The sequence below is a fragment of the Paroedura picta genome, chromosome 16 (genome assembly GCF_049243985.1).
Source record: "Paroedura picta isolate Pp20150507F chromosome 16, Ppicta_v3.0, whole genome shotgun sequence".
In the NCBI taxonomy this organism is placed as follows: domain Eukaryota; kingdom Metazoa; phylum Chordata; class Lepidosauria; order Squamata; family Gekkonidae; genus Paroedura; species Paroedura picta.
Window position 1 is genome coordinate 21,592,020 of NC_135384.1, and position 20,611 is coordinate 21,612,630.

Here is a 20,611-nt window from a genome sequence, read left to right on the forward strand (position 1 = left end):
TGAGACACATCAGGCATGTTGAGTGACCTTGGGCCAGTCACAGTTCTCTCAGAGCTTTGTCAGCCCTGGGTGCCTCCCAATTTGCCTGCTGGTGGGAGAGGAAGCGAATGTGACTGAAAGCTGCTTTGAGACGCCTTCAGGGAGAGCAGAGTGGGGTGTAAAAACCAACTCTTCTTAACATCGCGAGGAATAAAAGCTTGCTCTTTTCTTTAGTGAAAGCCGCACTCTTTCAGATCCTGAATTCTGTACCGGATGTGGAAACATACAGGTAGAATTCATACCATCTCAATGACACCAGCACAGAGGATGAGAATAAAACTGGTCCTTAAAAGCATTCAGTGGCAAGGATTCTGTTATTGTTCCAGGAAGGCACATCCCCTCAGCTGTTGTACGCTAGCAAACATCTCTCTGATTTGGTCTCCCGGCTGCTTCTGATTTCTGTGCTTCCTTCCTTGTCCTTTTGTGTAGGGTTCAGCCAGGCAGATGGTTGCAGCGTAGGCAGCTGTGTTCGTGCGTTTTTCCCTCCCTGTTAACAGCTAAGCATGGTAGATTTGACTGGGGTGTTTGTTCTGAGCGGTTGGTTTTCTGGATGTGCGGGAGCAAAGGTTATTGGAGGCTCAAGCTTTTGAGACTCATTAAATTTAAATTAGGAGAGGTTCTCTCCCCCCCCCCCCCCACCACCTTCTTCCTCCTCCAGTTTCTGATGCGAAGAGGGAATCTATTTATTAGCTAACTGGCAAGCATGGTGTTCTGTAGAGGGGAGTAAATTCAGCCTCTGCTTATGGGCCATCAGAGGAGTAGAGCAAGCAATCCAGCCCTGACTTTCTCCCCCCTCTCTCTCCTCCCTCTCTCGGAGACCAAATCCTTTGCTTTCAGGTCTGCAAGACCACTTAGGGCATTTCCGCACCCGTTAAAAATAGTGAAATGCTGACCTTTCATTGTCGTTAAATTACAGCCCCTCCATATGATGTTGCCAACTTGCAGTGTCTGGGCAGTAAACGGCGGGCTACATCGTCCATTTTAAAGTGCTAGTTGGTAAATCTCAAAAAGTGGATTCACCCACATATGGAGAGCTACCAGCGGGCTACTAGCCAAAGAAATGTATGGAGGCAAAAAAGCGCTATCTCTACCTCCAACGTCCTGCCCTCACACCCACCTCCCTCTCCCTTCACTAGGGGATGGGAATTTTTGGTGTTTTTTTTTTACACAAACTGCCTGAAGCAACAAATAGGCATATAAGCATGCAGGCAAAGCCAAAAATAATTTTGTAACCCAAAGCATGCCTCTTTAAAGTCCCCCCACCCAAAATCAGGAACAAAATTTTTTATCTTAAGTTTCAAGACTCGTGATTCTATAAGGGGTGGCATTCAGTAAGCACTATGCATCTTTGATTTCCATGCCCAAGGGAGTCTCAAAGCACCTTACAATCGCCTTCCCCTCCTCTCGCTACAACAGACACCTTGTGAGGGAGGTGGGGCTGGGGAGTAGCACCTCTCGAAACTGGAGAGCGCTGTTCTCTGTTTTTCCTTGCCGTTCCCATCTGGTTTGTTGTTACGTTGTTATTGCCTTATCTCCATCTTTCTTTCACCCTAGGCCTCAAGGAAGCATCTTCCGCCTGGCCATTGATGGCCCACGCCTGGATCTGCTTCAGCAGGCAGAGCTTAATCTCCAAAACGTTCCTACTGATGGCCAGCAAATGCTAAAAGGACAGGGTGGCTTTACCTTTAGCTTGAGCAGCCATTCATAGGTCTGGCCAGGAATCCACCGGGACCATTAGAGGTCTCATGGCAACGTCTTCCCTTATCCCCCCACCCTGTGAGTCTCCTGTGAATCCCCTGGAATTACAGCTCATCTCCAGATGATAGAAATCAGCTCTCATGAAGAAAATGGCTGCTTTAGAGGGTAGAGTCTTGTACCCCATGGATGCCCCTGTCCTCCCCAGACTTCACCCCCATATCTCTAGAACTTCCCCAGCCTGGAGCTGGCAACCCTGCCTCTCAGCTCTTCACCAATGGCCAAGGAAAATCCGGCGATCTGACCTCTCCCCCTTTCCCCAGTGTGGGGGGCTGCTCTGCTGCTGATAGACCTGGATATTTGCAACAGTGGCCAGTGCAGCATCTTATGTCAGCAAGTCCCTGAGGTTAAGTGCTCCCCTCTGTTTGTTTGTGTTGCCTCTCCTACCTATCAAACTCAGCTTAATTGTTAACGATTTCTCCTTTCCTTGTCCCTCTCTGCATTGTTCACCGTCTCCAGTGGGGCACTGTTATGTTCCTTCAGCAGTCTGCTGTATGTGTTGACAATGGACTGCATTCAGTGATGGGCATGTGTGTGACAAACACATAATCCCACTCCTCTGCATCCCTAAGTGGTAGCTGTTGATTGATTGTACAAGTTTAGGGACCCAACTCTACCCTTGCAGAATTACTTGCTTCAGCCTCCAACAGGGATCCCAAGCAGCTTACGACATTCTCCTCTTTCCCCTTTGATCCTGTGAGATCGGTTTGGCTGAGTGTGTGTGGCAGCCCCAAGGTCACCCAGAGAGCTTCTATGGCAGAGGGGGAATGCAGATGGGAGACCAAATCAGATTGAAGGTTTGGGTCATTACCTTCAAGGCTCTCAACGGTCTGGGACCATCCTGTCTTCTGGACCGCCTCTTTCATTGTGCCCCACAAGTGGCACTAAGGTCTAGTGATCAACATCTCAACCAGAGCCAGGGTCTTTTCGGCCCTGGCTTCAGCCTGGTGGAATGGTCTGCCAAAGGAGACCAGAGTCCTGCAGGACTTATCACCGTTCTGCAGGGCTTGTGAGGCAGAGCTGTCCTGCCAGGCATGCAGTTGAGGCTCAATAAGAATGAACAGCTGATCTCTAGAAGACCTCCCCGTCTAAACCTCTGTTAGCCAGCCCATTAGTCTGCAAATCTAAACCATGCCTCCCCCCAGTCTATACATTAGTATAATTATATTTTGGGTTTTAATGTAAACAAGGGTTGAAATATTTTATATTTTACAAATCTGTTCCCCTTAATGATTCTGGTAAGGGCTTGGAGGAGGAGCATGTCTCATGGCTTAAGTGCCACTCAGCACTTAACACCCACTCAGGGAGGCTGTCCCGCCCCTGAGTGCCTCCTCCTCCAACCGGGTTGCCTGTCTGTCCAGCGGCCAGCCAATCGCCTTTTGTCCCCCACCCTCTCCTCCTTCCGCTTCCCTCTGAGGCTTGGAGGCTGCAGATCCCTGCTGCATGGGAGCTGCCCTTGCCGGTGAGTTCCCTAACAGCTGCCTGCGGCCTTTCCAGGTCCTGGGGGGAGGGGGAGGCCGTCCACAGAGTTCTCCCACCCCCTCCCAATCTAGTGCCTGTTGAATTCCTGAATGCAACTGGCTTTGTCCGTAGTTCTTAATAATGATGTGATCTGCCCTGAGTCCCTTGAGACAGGGCAGAATGCAGAATCATGGAAGCATAGCGTGGGAATAGAAATCCAAGAAATCAATCAATCGGTCCATCTGGCTCTCCCAGCTCCTTGCCCGGTACTCTGAACACAGCTGCACCACACTGACTCTCTGCCTTGCCTTCTGCTGCACTCTGGAAGCTGACGGGGACACTATCACCTCTCGTCTCCCTTTGTGCCTCCTCCAGCCATGATCCTCCTTCACTGTCTCCCCCCCACTCTCCCCCGCCATGTCCCAGTTGAAAGGCTGTCTCTGCCAGCGATGGGCTCTGAACAAGACACACCATTCTAACCCAGGCCTCTGAATGTCTCTTGGAGGTCTGGGATGAGGGTGGTGGGATCATGCGGCCCTGTCCCAGAGCGCATCACGTTCAAGTTGATTTTCCTTGTACAGTTGCCACCGAAGGGGGGTGTCTCTTTGCCCACTTGCAAACCTTAAATGGCTTGTCCGAGCTGCAGAGAAAGTCTTCTGGAAGGCTGAGGTTTGATCTAGTGACTCTTCCCTTCAGCAAGCCCATCTGCAGGCCGTCTGATGAGAGCCGGAGCCGTACAGTGTGTGTGAAGCCTTGCCAAAGAACACGGGGCCACCTGAGCCAAGTCAGCTCAGGGCAGATTTGCAGCGGCAAAGGCGCAGGCGCATGCGCATCCATGCTCCCCTTTCCTTGGCCATCCACTCAGGGCTTCGTTCCCCCCCTCCCAACCTCTGGCTCAAGCTTTGTCTGAGAGAACTTTACCAGTCAAGGAGGAGATACTCAGGGAGGATTCCCACTGATCCAGGGGTAATCAAACTGCGGCCCTCCAGATGTCCATGGACTACAATTCCCATGAGCCCCTGCTGGCAGGGGCTCATGGGAATTGTAGTCCATGGACATCTGGAGGGCCGCAGTTTGACTACCCCTGGATCATTAAACCATGAGGGTTGGGATTCACCCCACTCAGAACCAAGCACCTTTGGAAGTTCTAATCAGAGAAGAGCACCTTAAGGACCAAATCCAAAGGCCATCCTTTGTCCCCCCCTCTATAATTCAGAGGGCAACTTTATTCTTCACTTCAAGGACAGTGTTAAAAATAAATACATGATACAAGGAGACACGCCTGTCCTTATCGGGAAAACCAGGGAGACACAGCGCAAACTGCAGGGGAAGAAGAGGGATCCGGACCAGGAGGACGGGGGAGTCCCTGGAGAGAAGGAAACATTGGAGGAGTGACTAGAGAAGCATGAAAATTGGGGGAAGGAGGGGAGGGAATCATGTCACAATCCGTTTGTATTGCACGTCGTCATCCCGATCCATCCACACAGCAGTCCTTTGAGGTAGGTCCTTCATGTTTCCCTTTCACAGGTGGGGGATGGCTGTTTGGGGAGGCTGACATCTTCTTGGGAGTTGAGCCTGGCTCAAATGAATAGCTGACCTCTGGCAAAATGCATCTGGAAGCAAGTTTCGGTCCCCCTGGGGAAGGGGTGGACAAAGAAGCACACCTAGCAGCCAGAACTCCAGGAGGGACCGCTATGGATCTGATCCAGACTGAATTGGCAGCTTCCACTGATTCCCCCTTCCTGTTGCTTGTGTCATTCCTCTTGGTCCCCGTCTGCCCAGTGGCAGCTTGGTGCCGTGGTCAAGAGGAGTGGCCTCTAACCTGGAGAACTGGGTTTGATTCCCCGTTCCTCTACATGCAGCCGGCTGGGTGACCTTGGGCTAGTCACAGTCTGGTCAGAGCTGTTCTCACACAGCAGCTCTCTCTGAGCTCAGTCCCACCTACATCACATGGTGCCTGCTGTAGGGAGAGGAAGGGAAGGCGATTGTAAGCTGCTTGGAGGCTCCTCTGGGTAGTGAGAAGGGGTATAAAAACCAACTCTTCAATTTGTGCAGATGAGTGTGCTGCAATGGGAGGGAGGGATGCATTCACACAAGGAACACCTAGCTGATGGTTAGAAACAGCGCCAGGTGGTGTATGCCTTTGGATCCCACGTTCATTTTCACTCCCCATTGGAAGTTTCCAGTGGGGTTCAGATATTATAAGTGATCCAGGCATGACTGGAGCATCCAGAGCCATCTAATTTAACCCTCTCCTCCCTCCTGCGTTCTCTTGCAGTTCTCTTCCCCAGAGTTGCCTGGGGAAATTCCTGGAGAACTGAGGTCAGTGCCTGGAGAGGGCAGAGATTTGGGAGTGGGGGAAGCTCCGCAGGGATGTGATGCTGTAGAACAGGAGTGGCCAAACGTTGGCTCTCCAGATGTTCCTGAACTACAATTCCCATGGCCTCCTGCCAGCATGCTCATGGTCATTGTAGTCAATGGATGTCCAAAGAGCTACATTTTGGCCACCCCTGTCATATGGTCTACCTTGAAAGCTGTCGGTTCCTCCAGAGGAACTGAGCTCCATTAATTATCTCCATTCTCTGGAAAACAGATGCAATTCTGGGCAGACTCTGGACCCAGCTTGAGGCTGGCGCCTCCACTTGCCGTCTTAAAAATTCAACCGAAGCTGCTGTCTTTTGTGCCACCTGTCTGACCAAGTCTGAACCTGTGGAGAGAGGGAGATTCCCAAGAGTGGTGGCCTTCCCTTCCTCTAGAAACTCTTCCATTGGAGGACATCTCAGGAGGCTGGTGAAAGACTCTTCAACCTCCCTGAGAGGACTGGCTAGGACAGGGGTAGTCAACCTGTGGTCCTCCAGATGTTCATGGACTACAATTCCCATGAACCCCTGCCAGCGTTTGCTGGCAGTGGCTCATGGGAATTGTAGTCCATGAACATCTGGAGGACCACAGGTTGACTACCCCTGGGCTAGGATCCTGGCCATTGCATGTGGATTTTGCTGGCATTAAACAAACGGGTAGAATTGTAATACATTTTTAGCATAGCGTATTCTGTTTGAATAGGCATTTTATACAGCGGTGACATTTAGTCTGTTGGCTAGATCAATAGATTAAAAACCCTTTTGTTCAAGGAAACGTATCCCCAAATTCGGCAAGCTTTCTTTTCTGTTTTTTTTTAATATAAGCACTGATGAAAACAACTTTTCCACTGGAGATTGGACAACAGGCGCTCTCTTAAGGAGAAGAGAACAGACTTGGCATCCTTTAAGACCAACAAAGCTTCATTCTGCGTAGAAGCTTTCCTGCGCATGCTTGAACAGTGTGCATGTGCATGAAATCTTGGACCCAGAATTAAATTCCATTGGTCTTCAAGGGGCTACTGGACTTCAGCTTCGTTCTTTTGCTTCTGACCCACACGTCTACCCACTTGAATCTCTCTTAAGGAGAGGCATTTCTACCCCCAGAGAGCGGGGAATGCCTTCTCTTCCTGCTGCAGTGTTTGCACCAATCCATGTGCAGCCATAGAAGAGGCCTTCCAGTCTGCGTGCCAGGAGGAATTCCTCTTCTGGCAACTAGTCCCAACTGCTGGCATTATATGAAGAAGCAGAGGCAAGGACCCACAGAGACAGAGCTTAGGTTAGAACTCCCTAAACTCATTTCTGCTGGTTTAGCCTAGCATATCTCTGCCTTGACAGGCCAATGTTCATTCACCAGTTCTTCTGCTGTTAAATAATATTTGGGGCAAAAGCCCTGGTATTGTATTCAGATGGGGTCAGATTGCGGTCAGGGGTGCTCCCTGCGTTGAGCCCTCATTGCTTGTTAAAGGTGCCATAGAAATAAGATGTGTTTTATCTCTGCCCTTTAAACCCTTGCTTTGTTACCTCCTTGAGATGCTGCTAGGAGCAGATCAGAAAAGGAGCAGTTGGGTTGGGGAGATTCTCCGCCTCCAGCCCATGCAAGTGACAGCTGAGGGGTGGCCCTTGGGGCCCCCTAAACATTCCATTGGTTCAACCCACTTTGCTGTCCCCCCCCCAAAACAGATGAAAGGTTCCAGGGGGCCCTACCTTAATGCAAGGTGACACATCTGTGGCTGGATTATAGATGCCATGAAATGTGACTGCTGGATCTGACCCAAGAGGTACAACTTACCAAGAGCTTCCCCTGTGGACGCCCTGTTAAGGCTTGCACATGAGAAGATCATGGTTGGCTTTGGCCCCATATTAATTTTTATGGAGGTTAGGGGAGAAGAGCACCTCAGGACCACCGAGCACCTGAACATTTTGGTCTGGCTCCCAAGTGCCACTCCCCACCTCACCCTCCAAAAGAAATTTAGGGCAAATGGATCCAAGGACAGTTTGCTTGCTCTCTTCTCTCAAACTCCTCTCAAACCGATTGTCTTCAGCAGAGACCAGGTGCTTCTTGGTTTGTCCAGCATCAGAGAGGCGTTGCTGGCCTGTCTCCCATGAGCTGCCTCTGTTGTGTTTCTCGACCCAAACCCCACACCGAAGTGGACTTTGGGCTGTTTCGGAGACCAGAGAGGTATGTTGTCACCCAGAAGGGTAATAAGGAACATTGCTGTGGTAATTGTAGTCTGGACACACTTTCTGGACGAGCCTGTAGTCTATGCTGTAGAAGGTTATGTAGATACAGATGACCTTGAATGGCTTGGAGCAAACCCAGGAGACTTGGCTTTGCGTGTGGTTGAGGAAGCAGGTTTTAGAAGGGTCATAGGTGCAGAGGGTGGTCTTCTTTGCCTTGTCCACTTTCTCGTATTCCACCCGGCAGTTGAAGATTTTGGATTCCTTTGCCTCAATGAAGATCTGCTGCTCAAGGTCAAACTCCACCGCTTTGTTGGGCGGTACGAGGCTGACGGAGATATTCCCGTGTCCGGTGGAGTTGTGCCTGAAGAACACGTTGACGGTGCCGTTTCCGTGGTCGACCACTTTGCCAGTAATCAAGAGGTTCAGCTTGACCGTCTTGATGTTGGAGTAGAAGTCGCCCCAGCCAAATATTTTCTTAAGTCGACCGGAGTTGCCAACAGAGTCCCTTCGGCTTCGGGCTTGCCCTACTTGATCCTGTTTAGACAAGCTATCTAAGATGTTCCAGAACTCTTGTGAGTTGGTGGAGGCCAACTCCAGCAGAGTTGTGTTCTGAAAGTGAGAGTGGGGTGCTGAGGACTTCAAGGAGAGCTGGCCTTTTTTCTTCTGTATCCGGGACTTTTGCTGCTCTTTGGATGGCTTTCCGCTTTCTTCCTCCTCCTCGTCTGTCACTTCGTCTTGTCCACAAATCACCTGCATAGAACAAGAAGAAATTAATGCCAACTTGTTCAACCTTCCTATTTTGCCCTCTGTTTTACGTCGCTCTACAGCCATGATCCCCAACATGGTGCCCACTAGTGGATTTACCACAAAGCAAAGAGCCATTTCTGGCTTTCCTCTGCCTTACTGCATTAAGCGATTCCATAGAAGAACCCTGGAGTGACTGCCTTTTGGACCACAAAAAGGACCCATTCAAAAACATCTACTTGGCCTGCAACCTCCCAACCTTCTCTGGGCAATTCGTCACAGCCATTTTTGTATCTCTCCCCGCATTTTGCAGCAATCCCCACTCCTTATCCACAAAATTGCAAAAGTGCCCAGAAGATCAACAGTTCCCTTAACCTCCAGCATCTGTCTTATCATGGCTGTTTCCTGCAGTGAGAGACTTCTGCGTTTTGTTTTGTCGTAATCAATGCATGGAAATTGCTCAGCATGTGCCTAATCTAGCCTCTGTGTGGGGAACAGCTCAGGCAAGTGACCATGGAAGTTGTGCCTTCAGTTATACATGATTAATATATAATCAATAAATCTTTAAATATAGAGAGAGCAAGGCTTGCGACAAGCTGAAACCGCTGAACGGGGAATGTCAAAGGGCTACCGGTGTGCGGGCCATTCCCCCAAGACCAAGCCCTATGAAGATAGGTTGAGGGACTTGGGAATGTTCAGCCTGGAGAAAAGGAGGTTGAGAGGGGACATGATAGCCCTCTTTAAGTATTTGAAAGGTTGTCACTTGGAGGAGGGCAGGATGCTGTTTCCGTTGGCTGCAGAGGAGAGGATGTGCAGTAATGGGTTTAAACTTCAAGTACAACAATATAGGCTAGATATCAGGGGGAGAAAAATACACAGTCAGAGTAGTTCAGCAGTGGAATAGGCTGCCTAAGGAGGTGGTGAGCTCCCCCTCACTGGCAGTCTTCAAGCAAAGGTTGGATACACACTTTTCTTGGATGCTTTAGGGTGCTTAGGGCTGATCCTGCGTTGAGCAGGGGGTTGGACTAGATGGCTGTATGGCCCCTTCCAACTCTATGATTCTGTGATTCTATGATTTTATGACATCATCCCCCTCTGTTGGCCAAGTTCAACTTTGTCATGGGAAATTCTGTGGAAGGAGTACTATCAAAAGATAGGTGCCTGCCTCCAGGAGCCTACAGCAGAAACTTCAACAGTTTCCAGAGAGAATGGGCAGCAGCAGAGAAACAAGAATGATCACCTTTCAGGAGGGAGGAGGGGAGGCAGCATGGGATGGTGAGGATGCCAGCCCCCAGGTGGGACCTGGAGATCCCCTGGAATTCCAGCATAGCTCCATCCTACAGAGATCAGTTCTTCCAGAGAAAATGGCTGCGTTGGAGGGTGGCCTCCGTGGCAGTGTATCCCACAGTGTTCCCTGCCCTTGTTAACCTCCATTTCCAAATCTCCAGGAGTTTTCCACTGTGGATCTGGCAGCTCTACGCCCCCCCCCCCCGCAGTGGCTGGGGAGACCCTGAAAACCCAGTGTTCAATCCCCAGAAGCTAAGCTGGGCCAGTACATGGAAAGGACACCAGGAAGGAAGACTCTGCAGAGGAAAGCAATGGCAAAAGCACCCCTGCTGCTTACCTGCTCTGAAAGCCGTTGGCGGAGACTCGATGGCTGTTTGTGCACAAACTCCATGTTTCAGGAGTGGGGGGGGGGATAGGCAGGGACTCCTGGCCTGGATGAAATATTCCCTTCCCATCAGATGCTGGGGGCCGTTCTGGGTGAAACCCCTGCGGTCTGTCTTCTAACCATGGCCCTTGCTGAAAATCGGCAGACGGGCCCTGACTGGGGTGTTCTGCACTGCTAGGGGGACGTCCCCTGTCCCGTGTGGGATGAAAACGGGCAATGTTTCTTCTGCCAGCAAGTTTGTTTTTGAACCATCAGGCTCAAAGAGAAGCTGCCTCCTTCCTTCAAGAGCCTTGGAGAGGTCTGCCATTTTGAATCCTCTCTGGGCAAGAGCTTTGTTGCTCAGCCCTGAAAGCCACGGAAAGACGTGGCTGCGTGGCTGGAAATGTCGGAGCCAAAGAGCATGATGGTTGCATGCTGTCAGCTCCTCTGCTGGGCCAAACTGGGATGGGGCTGTCCCTTTCCGACCTCCCCAAAAAGGCTGTTTGGGCGATTCTGGGGCAACAGGGGGAAAACAGGTTTGCTGAAGGCTGAAGATCTCCCAAAATTACAGCTGATCTCCAGACTACATAAATCTCTTTTAAAAACTATTTCCATCCATCCTCTTCTCTTGGAGAAAAGGTGGGCTGCATGGTACTTGGAAGGTGGCCTTCACATCATGGTGCCCTACATGGCGCCCTTGCCTCCCTAACTCCACCTTCCCAGGCTCCAGGCTCAGATCCTTGGGGGTTTCAGATGAGGGCTGCCAGCCCTTTGTTGAGAAGTATCTGGAGTTTGTGTGGGTGGGTTTGAGGCTCAGGAGGGCAGGGCTTAGAAGAAAAAAGATGTTTTTTACGTCTGACTTTTCTCTACCCTAGGGCAGGGGTAGTCAACCTGTGGTCCTCCAGATGTTCATGGACTACAATTCCCATGAGCCCCTGCCAGCAAATGCTAGCAGGGGCTCATGGGAATTGTAGTCCATGAACATCTGGAGGACCACAGGTTGACTACCCCTGCCCTAGGGAGTCTCACAGCAAGCACCTTTCCCTTCCTTTCCCTACAAGGGATAGCTTGTGAGGCAGGTAGGGCTGAGAGAGCTGTGAGAGAACTGTGCCTGCAAGGTCACCTAGCTGGCTTCATCTGCAGGAGGGGGGAATCAAACCTGACTCTCCAGATTAGAGTCTGCCACTCTAGAGTCTGGAGCCAGCTTGGTGTAGTAGTTAGGAGCACCGACTTCTAATCTGGTGAGCCAGGTTTAATTCCCCGCTCCTCCTCCACTTGCAGCCAGCTGGGTGACCTTGGGCTCGCCACAGCACTGAGAAAGCTACTCTGACCAAGCAGTAACACCAGGGCTCTCTCAGCCTCACCTCCCTCACAGGGTGTCTGTTGTGGGGAGAGGAAAGGGAACGCAAGTGTAAGCCACTTTGAGACTCTTTCAGGTAGAGAAAAGCGGCATATAAGAACCAACTCTTCTTCTGCTTCAGTAATACCAGGGTTCTCTCAGCCTCACCCACCTCCCAGCGTGTCTGTTGTGGGGAGAGGAAAGGGAACGCAAGTGTAAGCCACTTTGAGACTCCTTCAGGTAGAGAAAAGCGGCATATAAGAACCAACTCTTCTTCTGCTTCAGTAATACCAGGGTTCTCTCAGCCTCACCCACCTCACAGGGTGTCTGTTGTGGGGAGAGGAAAGGGAACGCAAGTGTAAGCCACTTTGAGACTCCTTCAGGTAGAGAAAAGCGGCATATAAGAACCAACTCTTCTTCTGCTTCAGTAATACCAGGGTTCTCTCAGCCTCACCCACCTCACAGCGTGTCTGTTGTGGGGAGAGGAAAGGGAACGCAAGTGTAAGCCACTTTGAGACTCTTTCAGGTAGAGAAAAGTGGCATATAAGAACCAACTCTTCTTCTTCTTCGTCTTCTAAACCACACCACCCTGCTGACTCTCCTTTACGAGGGCGGGGAGTGCCATAAAGTCCACCTTCCAGAGCAGTGGTTTTCTCCAGGGGAACTCTCTCTGTCGCTTGAAGATCAGTCTTAAGAGTGGGGGATCTCCAGCTACCTCCTGGAAGTTGGCAACCATCTCCCAAACCCTGGGTTGGCCCCTGAGTGACCAAATGCTGGCGGCCACAGCGGGGAGGGGAACTGGGCAAGACTATGCAAAACCTGCTGCCTGGATCCGACCATGTGTGTGGTCAACTCTAGCTTGGGCAGAGCGGGTGTAGAAGTTGCTAAGGTCTGGGCCAGGGGCTGAGGACCCAGATCCCCTCCCCCTCGGCCATGACGCACACACTCCCTCTCAGCCCAATCCGCCTCACAGGGTTGTTGGGAGGATAAAATGGGGGGTGGGGAGATGTCTCGATGTCCACACTGAATACCTGGGAGGAAGGGCAGAACAGGAATAATGCCCTGGATGGACTAGCCGCAGTGGTTTGTTTACTGCTGGAAGGTCTGTTTCCAGAGAACTTGACTACAGGTGCTTCTGATGCGCTCTTTAATGGTCAGCCCTCAGCCCCAGACATGTTCCAGGTCCCATGCCAGCCCTCAGCTTTAGAGCATGGGAGAAAGACTTTGGTTTAGTGCCTTTCCCTGTACACTGAGTAGACATAGCCAGTCCCCCCCCCTCCCCACGCCTCCTCTTCCTATTCCCCATATTGTCCTACGATTACCTTGTGAGGAAAATTAGGCTGTGTGAGAGACTGGCTCCAGATCACATCATGACAGAGTGAGGATTTGAACCCAGGTCTCTTTGCTCCAGTTAGCACATCAACACGGGTCTCCTGCCCTGCTGAATTATCAGGACTCTGTTTAGGGCTATGTGATGAGATTTCTTTGGGGAAATGAACCAAGAACGTTCCCCAAATTTCAAATAGCCCCTGAATCTGTGATGCAGGATTGGGAGGGATGGCAACACCTGACAGACAGATTCTGTTCCTTGAGAAATCAAACCCTGCGAGGAGGCCACGCTGGAGAGGAAAACTGATCCTACACACGCCTCTCCAGTTCTTAAGAAGAAGAGTTGGTTCTTATATGCCACTTTTCTTTCCCCAAAGGAGTCTCAAAGTGGCTTCCAGTCACCTTCCCTTTCCTCTCCCCACCACAGACACCCTGTGAGGGGGGTGAGGCTGAGAGAGCTCTGACAGGACTTCTCTGTGAAAGCAGCACTATCAGTGCAGTGACTAGCTCAAGGTCACCCAGCTGGCTGCATGGGGAGGAGCGGGGAATCAAACCCGGCTCGCCAGATTAGAGGCCACTGCTTTTAACCACTACACCCTGCTGGCTCTCTTTATATATCTGTCCCTCCAGAGTTCATTCTCACAACAACCCTGTGAGGTAGGTTGGCTGAGAGACAGAGAAACAGAGAGGCTCAAGGTCAGCCCAGCGAGGTGCGCAGCTTGGGCTGGGGGTGGGGATCCTTGTCCAACTTTCTGTCTAACCATTAATGGAGAGGCTGTGAGACTCCCTCAAAAGTGCCTATGTTACACTGGGTCCAGAAACAATGGCTGTATTTATTACAGCAGGGGTAGTCAACCTGTGGCCCTCCAGATGTCCATGGACTACAATTCCCATGAGCCCCTGCCAGCATTCGCTGGCAGGGGCTCATGGGAATTGTAGTCCATAGACATCTGGAGGACCACAGGTTGACTACCCCTGTATTACAGTACATTTGCTTGTCATCCTAACATCTTGGAACACCACCAGGGTGCAAAACCCGGCATCCCCTGGTCAGTCTCAAGATCAATCAGGCAACCCTGGCAAATAGCTCACGTCCTCCACATTGGCACAATTTGGCAGTTTTGTTTCTTAAAAAAAAAAAAGGCAATTCAGAACTGAGGAAACCTAAAAGACCACAGTCAGTTCAATTGTGTCCCTGCCATGTCAGTTTGCTTTGAGGGAGGGGTTGCCTTCAAGTCACAGCCCACTTTCAGCAATCCTGAGAGGGGTCAAGGCAAAAGATAAACAGACCCTGGGATCCTTTTTTTGGGGGGGTCTCCCATCCAAGTACTAGGCAGGGCAGACCTGGCTTAGCTTTCCGCATCTGGCAGGATCAGAACTATGCAGGTCGGGGCTTCACTTCTTGCTATTTTTTTTTTCAAAATCTTCAGAATGCGCAGGAAATTTCAGCACCTGACAACTTTTGCTATAGACGTGATTTATTTAAAACCGACCCCTCGAAGAACTGACAAAGTATACATTTAAAGACTGAGCAGAACGCAGGGTGGGAATATCGGCTGGTGCTCCTCGTCTGCCTTCCAGACCCCACCTCCGTGTGTGTGGATCATACTGCCGAAGTCACTAACGTCATGTGGGGAGAATTCGCGCATTCAGTCTGTAGCCCTAAGATTGTTTCGTGATGTGAAAGGGAGCCGCCCCTGTTTGGATAGAGGGGACAGATGTCAGCTGGGGGCTCAAATCCCCCAGAAAGCCCATGGACAGGATGACTACAATGAGAGGATGCATAATTCACCTTTCCCATCTGAACAGCTTTTTAAAATTAATTGATTGCGCCTTTCCCTCCAGGAGCTTAGAATGGTGTTTTTAATGATTTCAGAACCAAACAGGTTCTGAACCTGGGTTTCTCAACACTTTAGCACAGGGGTAGTCAAACTGCGGCCCTCCAGATGTCCATGGACTACAATTCCCAGGAGCCCCTGCCAGCGAATGCTGGCAGGGGCTCATGGGAATTGTAGTCCATGGACATCTGGAGGGCCGCAGTTTGACTACCCCTGCTTTAACATCTGCACCACACTGGATTAAAGGTTTCATTGGAGGAATTCTCTCTCTCTCTCTCACACACAAACACACACGCACACACACACACACACCTCTGACTCGGCCTTAATGGTCCATCTATAAAATGGGCACAACACCAGCTTGCCCCTGTGGCGGCAACAACTGTGAAGCAAATTTGTACATATAACAAAAAAGGCATTCTCTGCTTCAAACAGAGTTTTTTCTTTAAAATGCCTTGCACTGACCTTGCCTCTGAAAATAAAATCAAAACTTCTACCCCCCTTCATTTGCTGAAAGAGGACTGGGAGACAGGCTGGGTGGGGGGGGGGTGGGGGTGGGCTACACAGTTACTGAAACAGAATTTCAAGATCCAACCCCACGGGTTGAATTGAAGCAAATCTGACTTGATCCTGTTGCTCTCTTTCACCCCTCCACCTACCGTGCAGGGTTGTTGTGAGGATAAGATCAGATCGTGTACTATGTAGTAATGAGGAAGTAAAGCTTGCTTGCCTGGATAGGCCCAGGGTAGCCTCACCTTGTCCTTTCTTGGGAGCTAAGCCAGGTTGCTTTGCACGGGAGACCTCCAAGAACAATTAGGGTTGTGACTCAGAGGTCGGCCAACCACCTCTGAGCACCTCTTGAAAACCCTACAGGGTCACCCTAGATCAGCCGCTATTTGACAGCAAGACAAATAAAGCAAAGCTTGCTTCCTAATAACTTTTGCGGAACGTGTTTTGATTTTAACCCCAGGTCGTATTACTCGCTGATGGAGAGCCCGAGACGCTTGCTTGGAGGCATTTGCTGTTTCACGCCTCTTGTCCCGGGTGACTCAGAGAGAGCCTCCATGATTAAAGGCACTGTATCTCTGGCTGTCTCACGGAAGCTAGACGAGGCTGCCGCTTGACTCTGAGCTCCCCATGGCTGCTTGCTTCCCGACCCTGGGCACTGGCCAGGACTGACTATTCTTCGGTCGCTGTTGTTTTTGCATTCAGCCGGCTGTGATGTGCCATCTTATGGCCTGCCTTCGGGGAAAGGCTGATGTGACCTTGGTGACAGGAAGGGTGTGAAAAAGACACTCAGTGGGCCACTGTTGTTGTGCGGGAGCCTCAGAGGACCCAGGGAAGAATGAGTTCGGTGGCGGTGTGTGTGTGTGTGTGTGTGTGTTCGTTCCTGCCGATCCTCCTGTTTCATTTTTCATCCCCTTCTTCTCCGAACACAAAGCAACAAATCTAAAGCAATTGCCCCCCAACTATATTTATATATCTAAAATGTACAGAATGTTTCATCATAACTCAACAAGGACATCAGACACCTTCTGGAAGGATCCAACTCTTGCAATTGACTTCGACATGCAGGGAAGGGGAGGCGAAGGTGGGAACTCCGCAGCAGAGGGTTCCCCTCCCTATCGATCCCCCTGCCCTCTGCTCTGATCGTCCCTTTCGGAGAGAGTGTTCCTGGCACAGGGCCCTCCCTCAGAGGTCTGGAGGGGCAAAGGGCCTCGGGCGGATCAGGCTGGATTTTTAATATCGCGTCTGACCGGGTCGGCTCTGTCTGCAGAAGCGGAGACCGGCATGAAATGTTGCAAGGCCAAAAGGTGTGGCTGGACTTCCCATTTCTGTTTTCCGCCAGCAACTCACATGGCGACCCCTCCTGATTTCCCAGAGAATCCTGACTGTGGCTCCGTGGCAGGGCATCCGCTTGGCATGTGGAAGGTCATGGGTTCGATCCCTGACAGGTCTGGCTAAAAGCCCTCCCAAGGAGCAGGGGCTGGGATGCTTCCTGTGCTTGAGACCTTGAAGAGCTATTTCCAGGGCGGAGGGGACCAGTGGGCAGACTCACAATAAGGAAACTTCTTGTAATTATAGTCGTAATCTTCCAGCACCGACCCAGGGACTCTAGCTCTACAATCTGCCTCTTTTTGTCTCCTTGGATTCATTTAAGTGACCCCCAGGCAGGCAGGATAAGTCTTTGACAAAACAAACCAGGGTGGAGGGGAGCAGGGGAGAAGCCCCTGAATGCTCTCCGATCGACCCGCTTGAGTCAGTCCACTTCCCAACCACCCAGCTGCTGGCCTCCGTGCCTGCGGCATTTGGAGGGAGATGTATCCGTGGCGGGATCCACAGGGATTCAAGGCGCTCAGCTGCCGGAGAAAACTCTGGGCTCATTTCCCCGTGGACTTGAAATGTTTTCTGTGCACAGAACAACAGAACAGCTGGGGAAGAAGGGCAAAATGAGTTCTGATCCGTGGGCAGGCATGCACAAAGAGCAGACCGCTTCCTGACAGTTACGACCTTTCTCAGGGTTCCTGGGAGCTACCTGTAAGCGGCAGCAATTCCAGCGAGACCCCTGCTGTTTTGCAGTGATTAAATAAAGGGGAGGGGGAACGGCCGAAGCTTCGGCCCTGGAAGCAAAGATCATTCTTCCCCGCTCACGCTGGTCCGGCCCACCCAAAGCATAGCGCTGATCCCACACCCCAAAATTGAATGCTATTTGCAAAAGTCTCCAAATATTCTCGCTTGTCTACATTTCTGTCTCTAGGGATGTCGTATAAGTTGCCTGTGTTGGAAGAATGCTCTCTCTTAGCCCACGCCAGTCAACCAAATGATGACCAGCGCCTCTCGAACTCAGAACTCCAAAAAGGCTTGCTTTAAGCCCACCACACATTTGGACAGCTCCTGACAAAGATGCCTCCTCTTTTGACACGACATTGCTCAGCTCAGTGCAGCTGTCTCCCTGTTCTGCCTTCCTGAGGCTGAAGACTCCTTAACAGCTGCCCACTGGTGAGTCCATGTGGTTTGCAGAGGGGTCCTGGACCTTGTTTGTTTTTAAACTAGCCAACCATTGGTTTGGTTCAGCCTGAGAACTGAATCTGCCTTCAAATCTCTGCCCAGCCAGAGGCCACCCTGGGCGGCTCTTTTCTGTTCCCTTCAGTTACAGGAATTTTTTCTCTTCCCACCCCAGGACCAATACAACTTGAAGGAGGAAATTTGGTGGCCTTCAGATGTCTTGCCGAGGAACTTGCAGGAAGCATTCTGCTCTTGTTTGGGGCCTGACTGCTTGCCATAGGAAAAGAATCCCCCGCTGCCTGAATGGCTGGGTCCCATGGAGATAAAATATTTTCCTTTGCGCAGCTGGCTTATTTGCAGCTTGGCTCACTTGCTTGAGTTATCTGGAGCGGTTTGCTTCGCAGGCACCTGTCTTCTCCTGATGCTACATTTCAGGCTGTATGGTGCTCCAGCTGACTCAAGTAAGCAAGCCAAATTGCAAGGAAACATCTACCCAGAAAGCAAGCAAGCAAACAAAACATTATCCCCGCTCTGCTGATGAAATTTGAGGGGGATTGGGGGTGAATTGCTTCCTGCAAAGTTACTGTTCCTTGGGTGGGGAGAGTTGCCCCTCCTCAAGCCTTTTAACAACACAAAGGAAATGAGTGGGAGAAACTTTAAGTTGGAGGGGATGAAAGCCATCCAGAAAAAGCTGCTCCACCGTGCATAAAGTGTTGGAGCAAAAGCCACCTCCCAAACTGTGGCAACTTTCCTTTCAAACTGGCTGGTCCTGCCTTTTGCACACGCAGGGGGGTTGGACTAGATGGCCTTTGGTGAATCCTTCCCCAAGTCTGCGATGCTCTAACTCCATCTTGCAAAGTTGATGCGAGGATAATTGAAAGCAGGCAAGCCCCGGCGCATGCTAAAAAGTGCCAGAGAAAACAGCCGAGCATAAAAAAACTGCTTGATCATACAAATTTCAGGCGACGCTTTGTGCCGGCCGCCCCTCGGCTCTGCTTTTAGGCATCCACAAGGGCACGTCCCTGCCTTCCCCCTTCCCCTCCAACCTTGCCCGGTCCAGCGGTCACTCACCAGCAGATAGATGCTCCCCTGGATGAGAAATATGAAGCAGCACCGTGTCAGCTGCATTTTTCCCCCAGCCTCTTTCTTCCTATTGATTTTCTGGAAATCTGTTCTGCCTTCTCGGTCTTGCTTGTTACACCCTGGCCTCTGGCCTCCTAGGAGCCCCCCATTCCAGTCTCGCTTTGCCAGTCTCTTCCCAGCCAGACATGAGTTTGGAGGGTGGGGGAGAAGGCAGCTGGTTCACCCACTGCAGCTGGAGACCTCCATGTGTCTGACTACCGGCTGTTCCCTGGTTTGCTGGAGACTCTGGTAAAACTCATTCCAGTCCCTCGCTCTGCTCTCCACTAGCTCCCTCCCACTGCTAGGTGCCACCACTGGAGCCTCGAGCCTCGCCTTAACCCTTGCTTGCCTGCCAACTTGGAAACTCAGCAATACACTCAGAAACTTGGCCTTCCGTGTGTGTGTGTGTGTGTGTGTGTGTGTAAGGGGAGGGGAGGGGAGGAGATGGCCATTCCTCAGAGCTAGGCCAGGATCCACCGAAGAAGGCTGCAGGTAGGTTTGATAAAGATGCGGCGCGAATTTCGAGATGGAGTTCCGCTTTGTCTTGCAGGGTTTCTGCCGGCAGACGAAAGCAGGGTGGCCGGGCGCTGAATGGGGCCGGGGGTTCTGCTTGAGACAGGGGCGAGCTGCAGAACCTGGCCGGAATGGAGCGCTCCCTCCCGCAAAATCTTTTCCAGCTTATCCGTCTGCGAAAGGAGTGACTTTACCGCACCACGGTGCTAGCAAAGCTGGTTGCTAGGGACATGGGTTGAGGGGCAAGACGCAGCGTCCTTTCCCAGCGTGAATTTCCCGAGAACTTCTCATTGGAGAACTAAGGTCTTATTATTAAATATAGATAGATATTATAATTATTAACCAGGAGAAAAACATCGGAGCATACAGGAGAATACAGGAATACAGAGCTTGCAATCCTAAACAGGGCCCCACCCTTTAAGACTGGGGCAGCTGTCAGGAGCAATTCTTCTCAAGGCTGACTGTCCGGTCGTATTGAGTGCGTCTGGAGTCCCAAGGTGACATTCAGTCATTGCTGGTCCATGTGGTACCCTCTGCCCCCTACCTATTAACACAGGGCCCATCTACCTGCTCTGGTGGAAAGCCTTATTGGAAGGGCTTAGGGCTGATCCTGCGCTGAGCAGGGGGTTGGACTAGATGGCCTGTATGGCCCCTTCCAACTCTATGATTCTTTGATTCTATGATTCTATAAGGAACGGTGTTCTGACCAAGATCTTGCAGGGCAGCAGCCGGATGGGCTATTCCACACTTGCCTCTCCGTCCGGAAGTGGTATCCAGCACACCTTGCTTTGCGGCATGACCACCTCCGGCCTTCCATTTCCCCCTTACTCCATTTACCTGCGATGTCCATCCCAGGGGCTCAGACCAAATGAAAGACTGGGGATGGGACCCAAGGTTCCCCTGTCATTCCCCAGTGATGGAGCAAGGGAAGCCACGCTCCGTGGCCCACAGAGTTGGGGCAGCACCGTACCTCCTCTCTTCCGGCCAGAAGACCAGTCCCCAGAGTTTGAAAAATAAAGCTGGTGATGCGTGGCGTAAGGGCCCATGTTTTGAGACTGCTGCTATACGACAGTGGAGGGACAGGAGGGAGAATTTGCACAGGCCCGGCTTCCCACCAGTGAGCCGCAGGGCCAGAAGTGCTGAGCTGAAGAGCTTTCTTCCCTTTGGCGGAGTCCCTCAAGGGCATGGGGGTCCTCCTTTTTATGGAAGTTGCTGATCTGACTTTTCAAACAGAAACTTGATGACCCAAGAAGGGGCATCAGTCTCCGGCAGG

At 51.2% G+C, this 20,611-nt stretch overlaps 1 protein-coding gene across 1 annotated transcript; it reads right to left on the reverse strand.

The window, feature by feature from the left end:
* Positions 1-4,478: 4,478 nt before the first annotated feature.
* On the reverse strand, positions 4,479-19,101 carry NXPH3 (neurexophilin 3). Its single transcript, XM_077314992.1, has 3 exons — positions 18,775-19,101; positions 6,217-8,546; positions 4,479-6,099 (listed from the first exon to the last, which is right to left on the reverse strand). Exons 1-2 carry the CDS (start codon positions 18,829-18,831, stop codon positions 7,803-7,805), a joined length of 801 nt encoding a protein of 266 aa, XP_077171107.1. The 5' UTR covers positions 18,832-19,101; the 3' UTR covers positions 4,479-6,099; positions 6,217-7,802.
* Between the last annotated feature and the right edge of the window lie 1,510 nt (positions 19,102-20,611).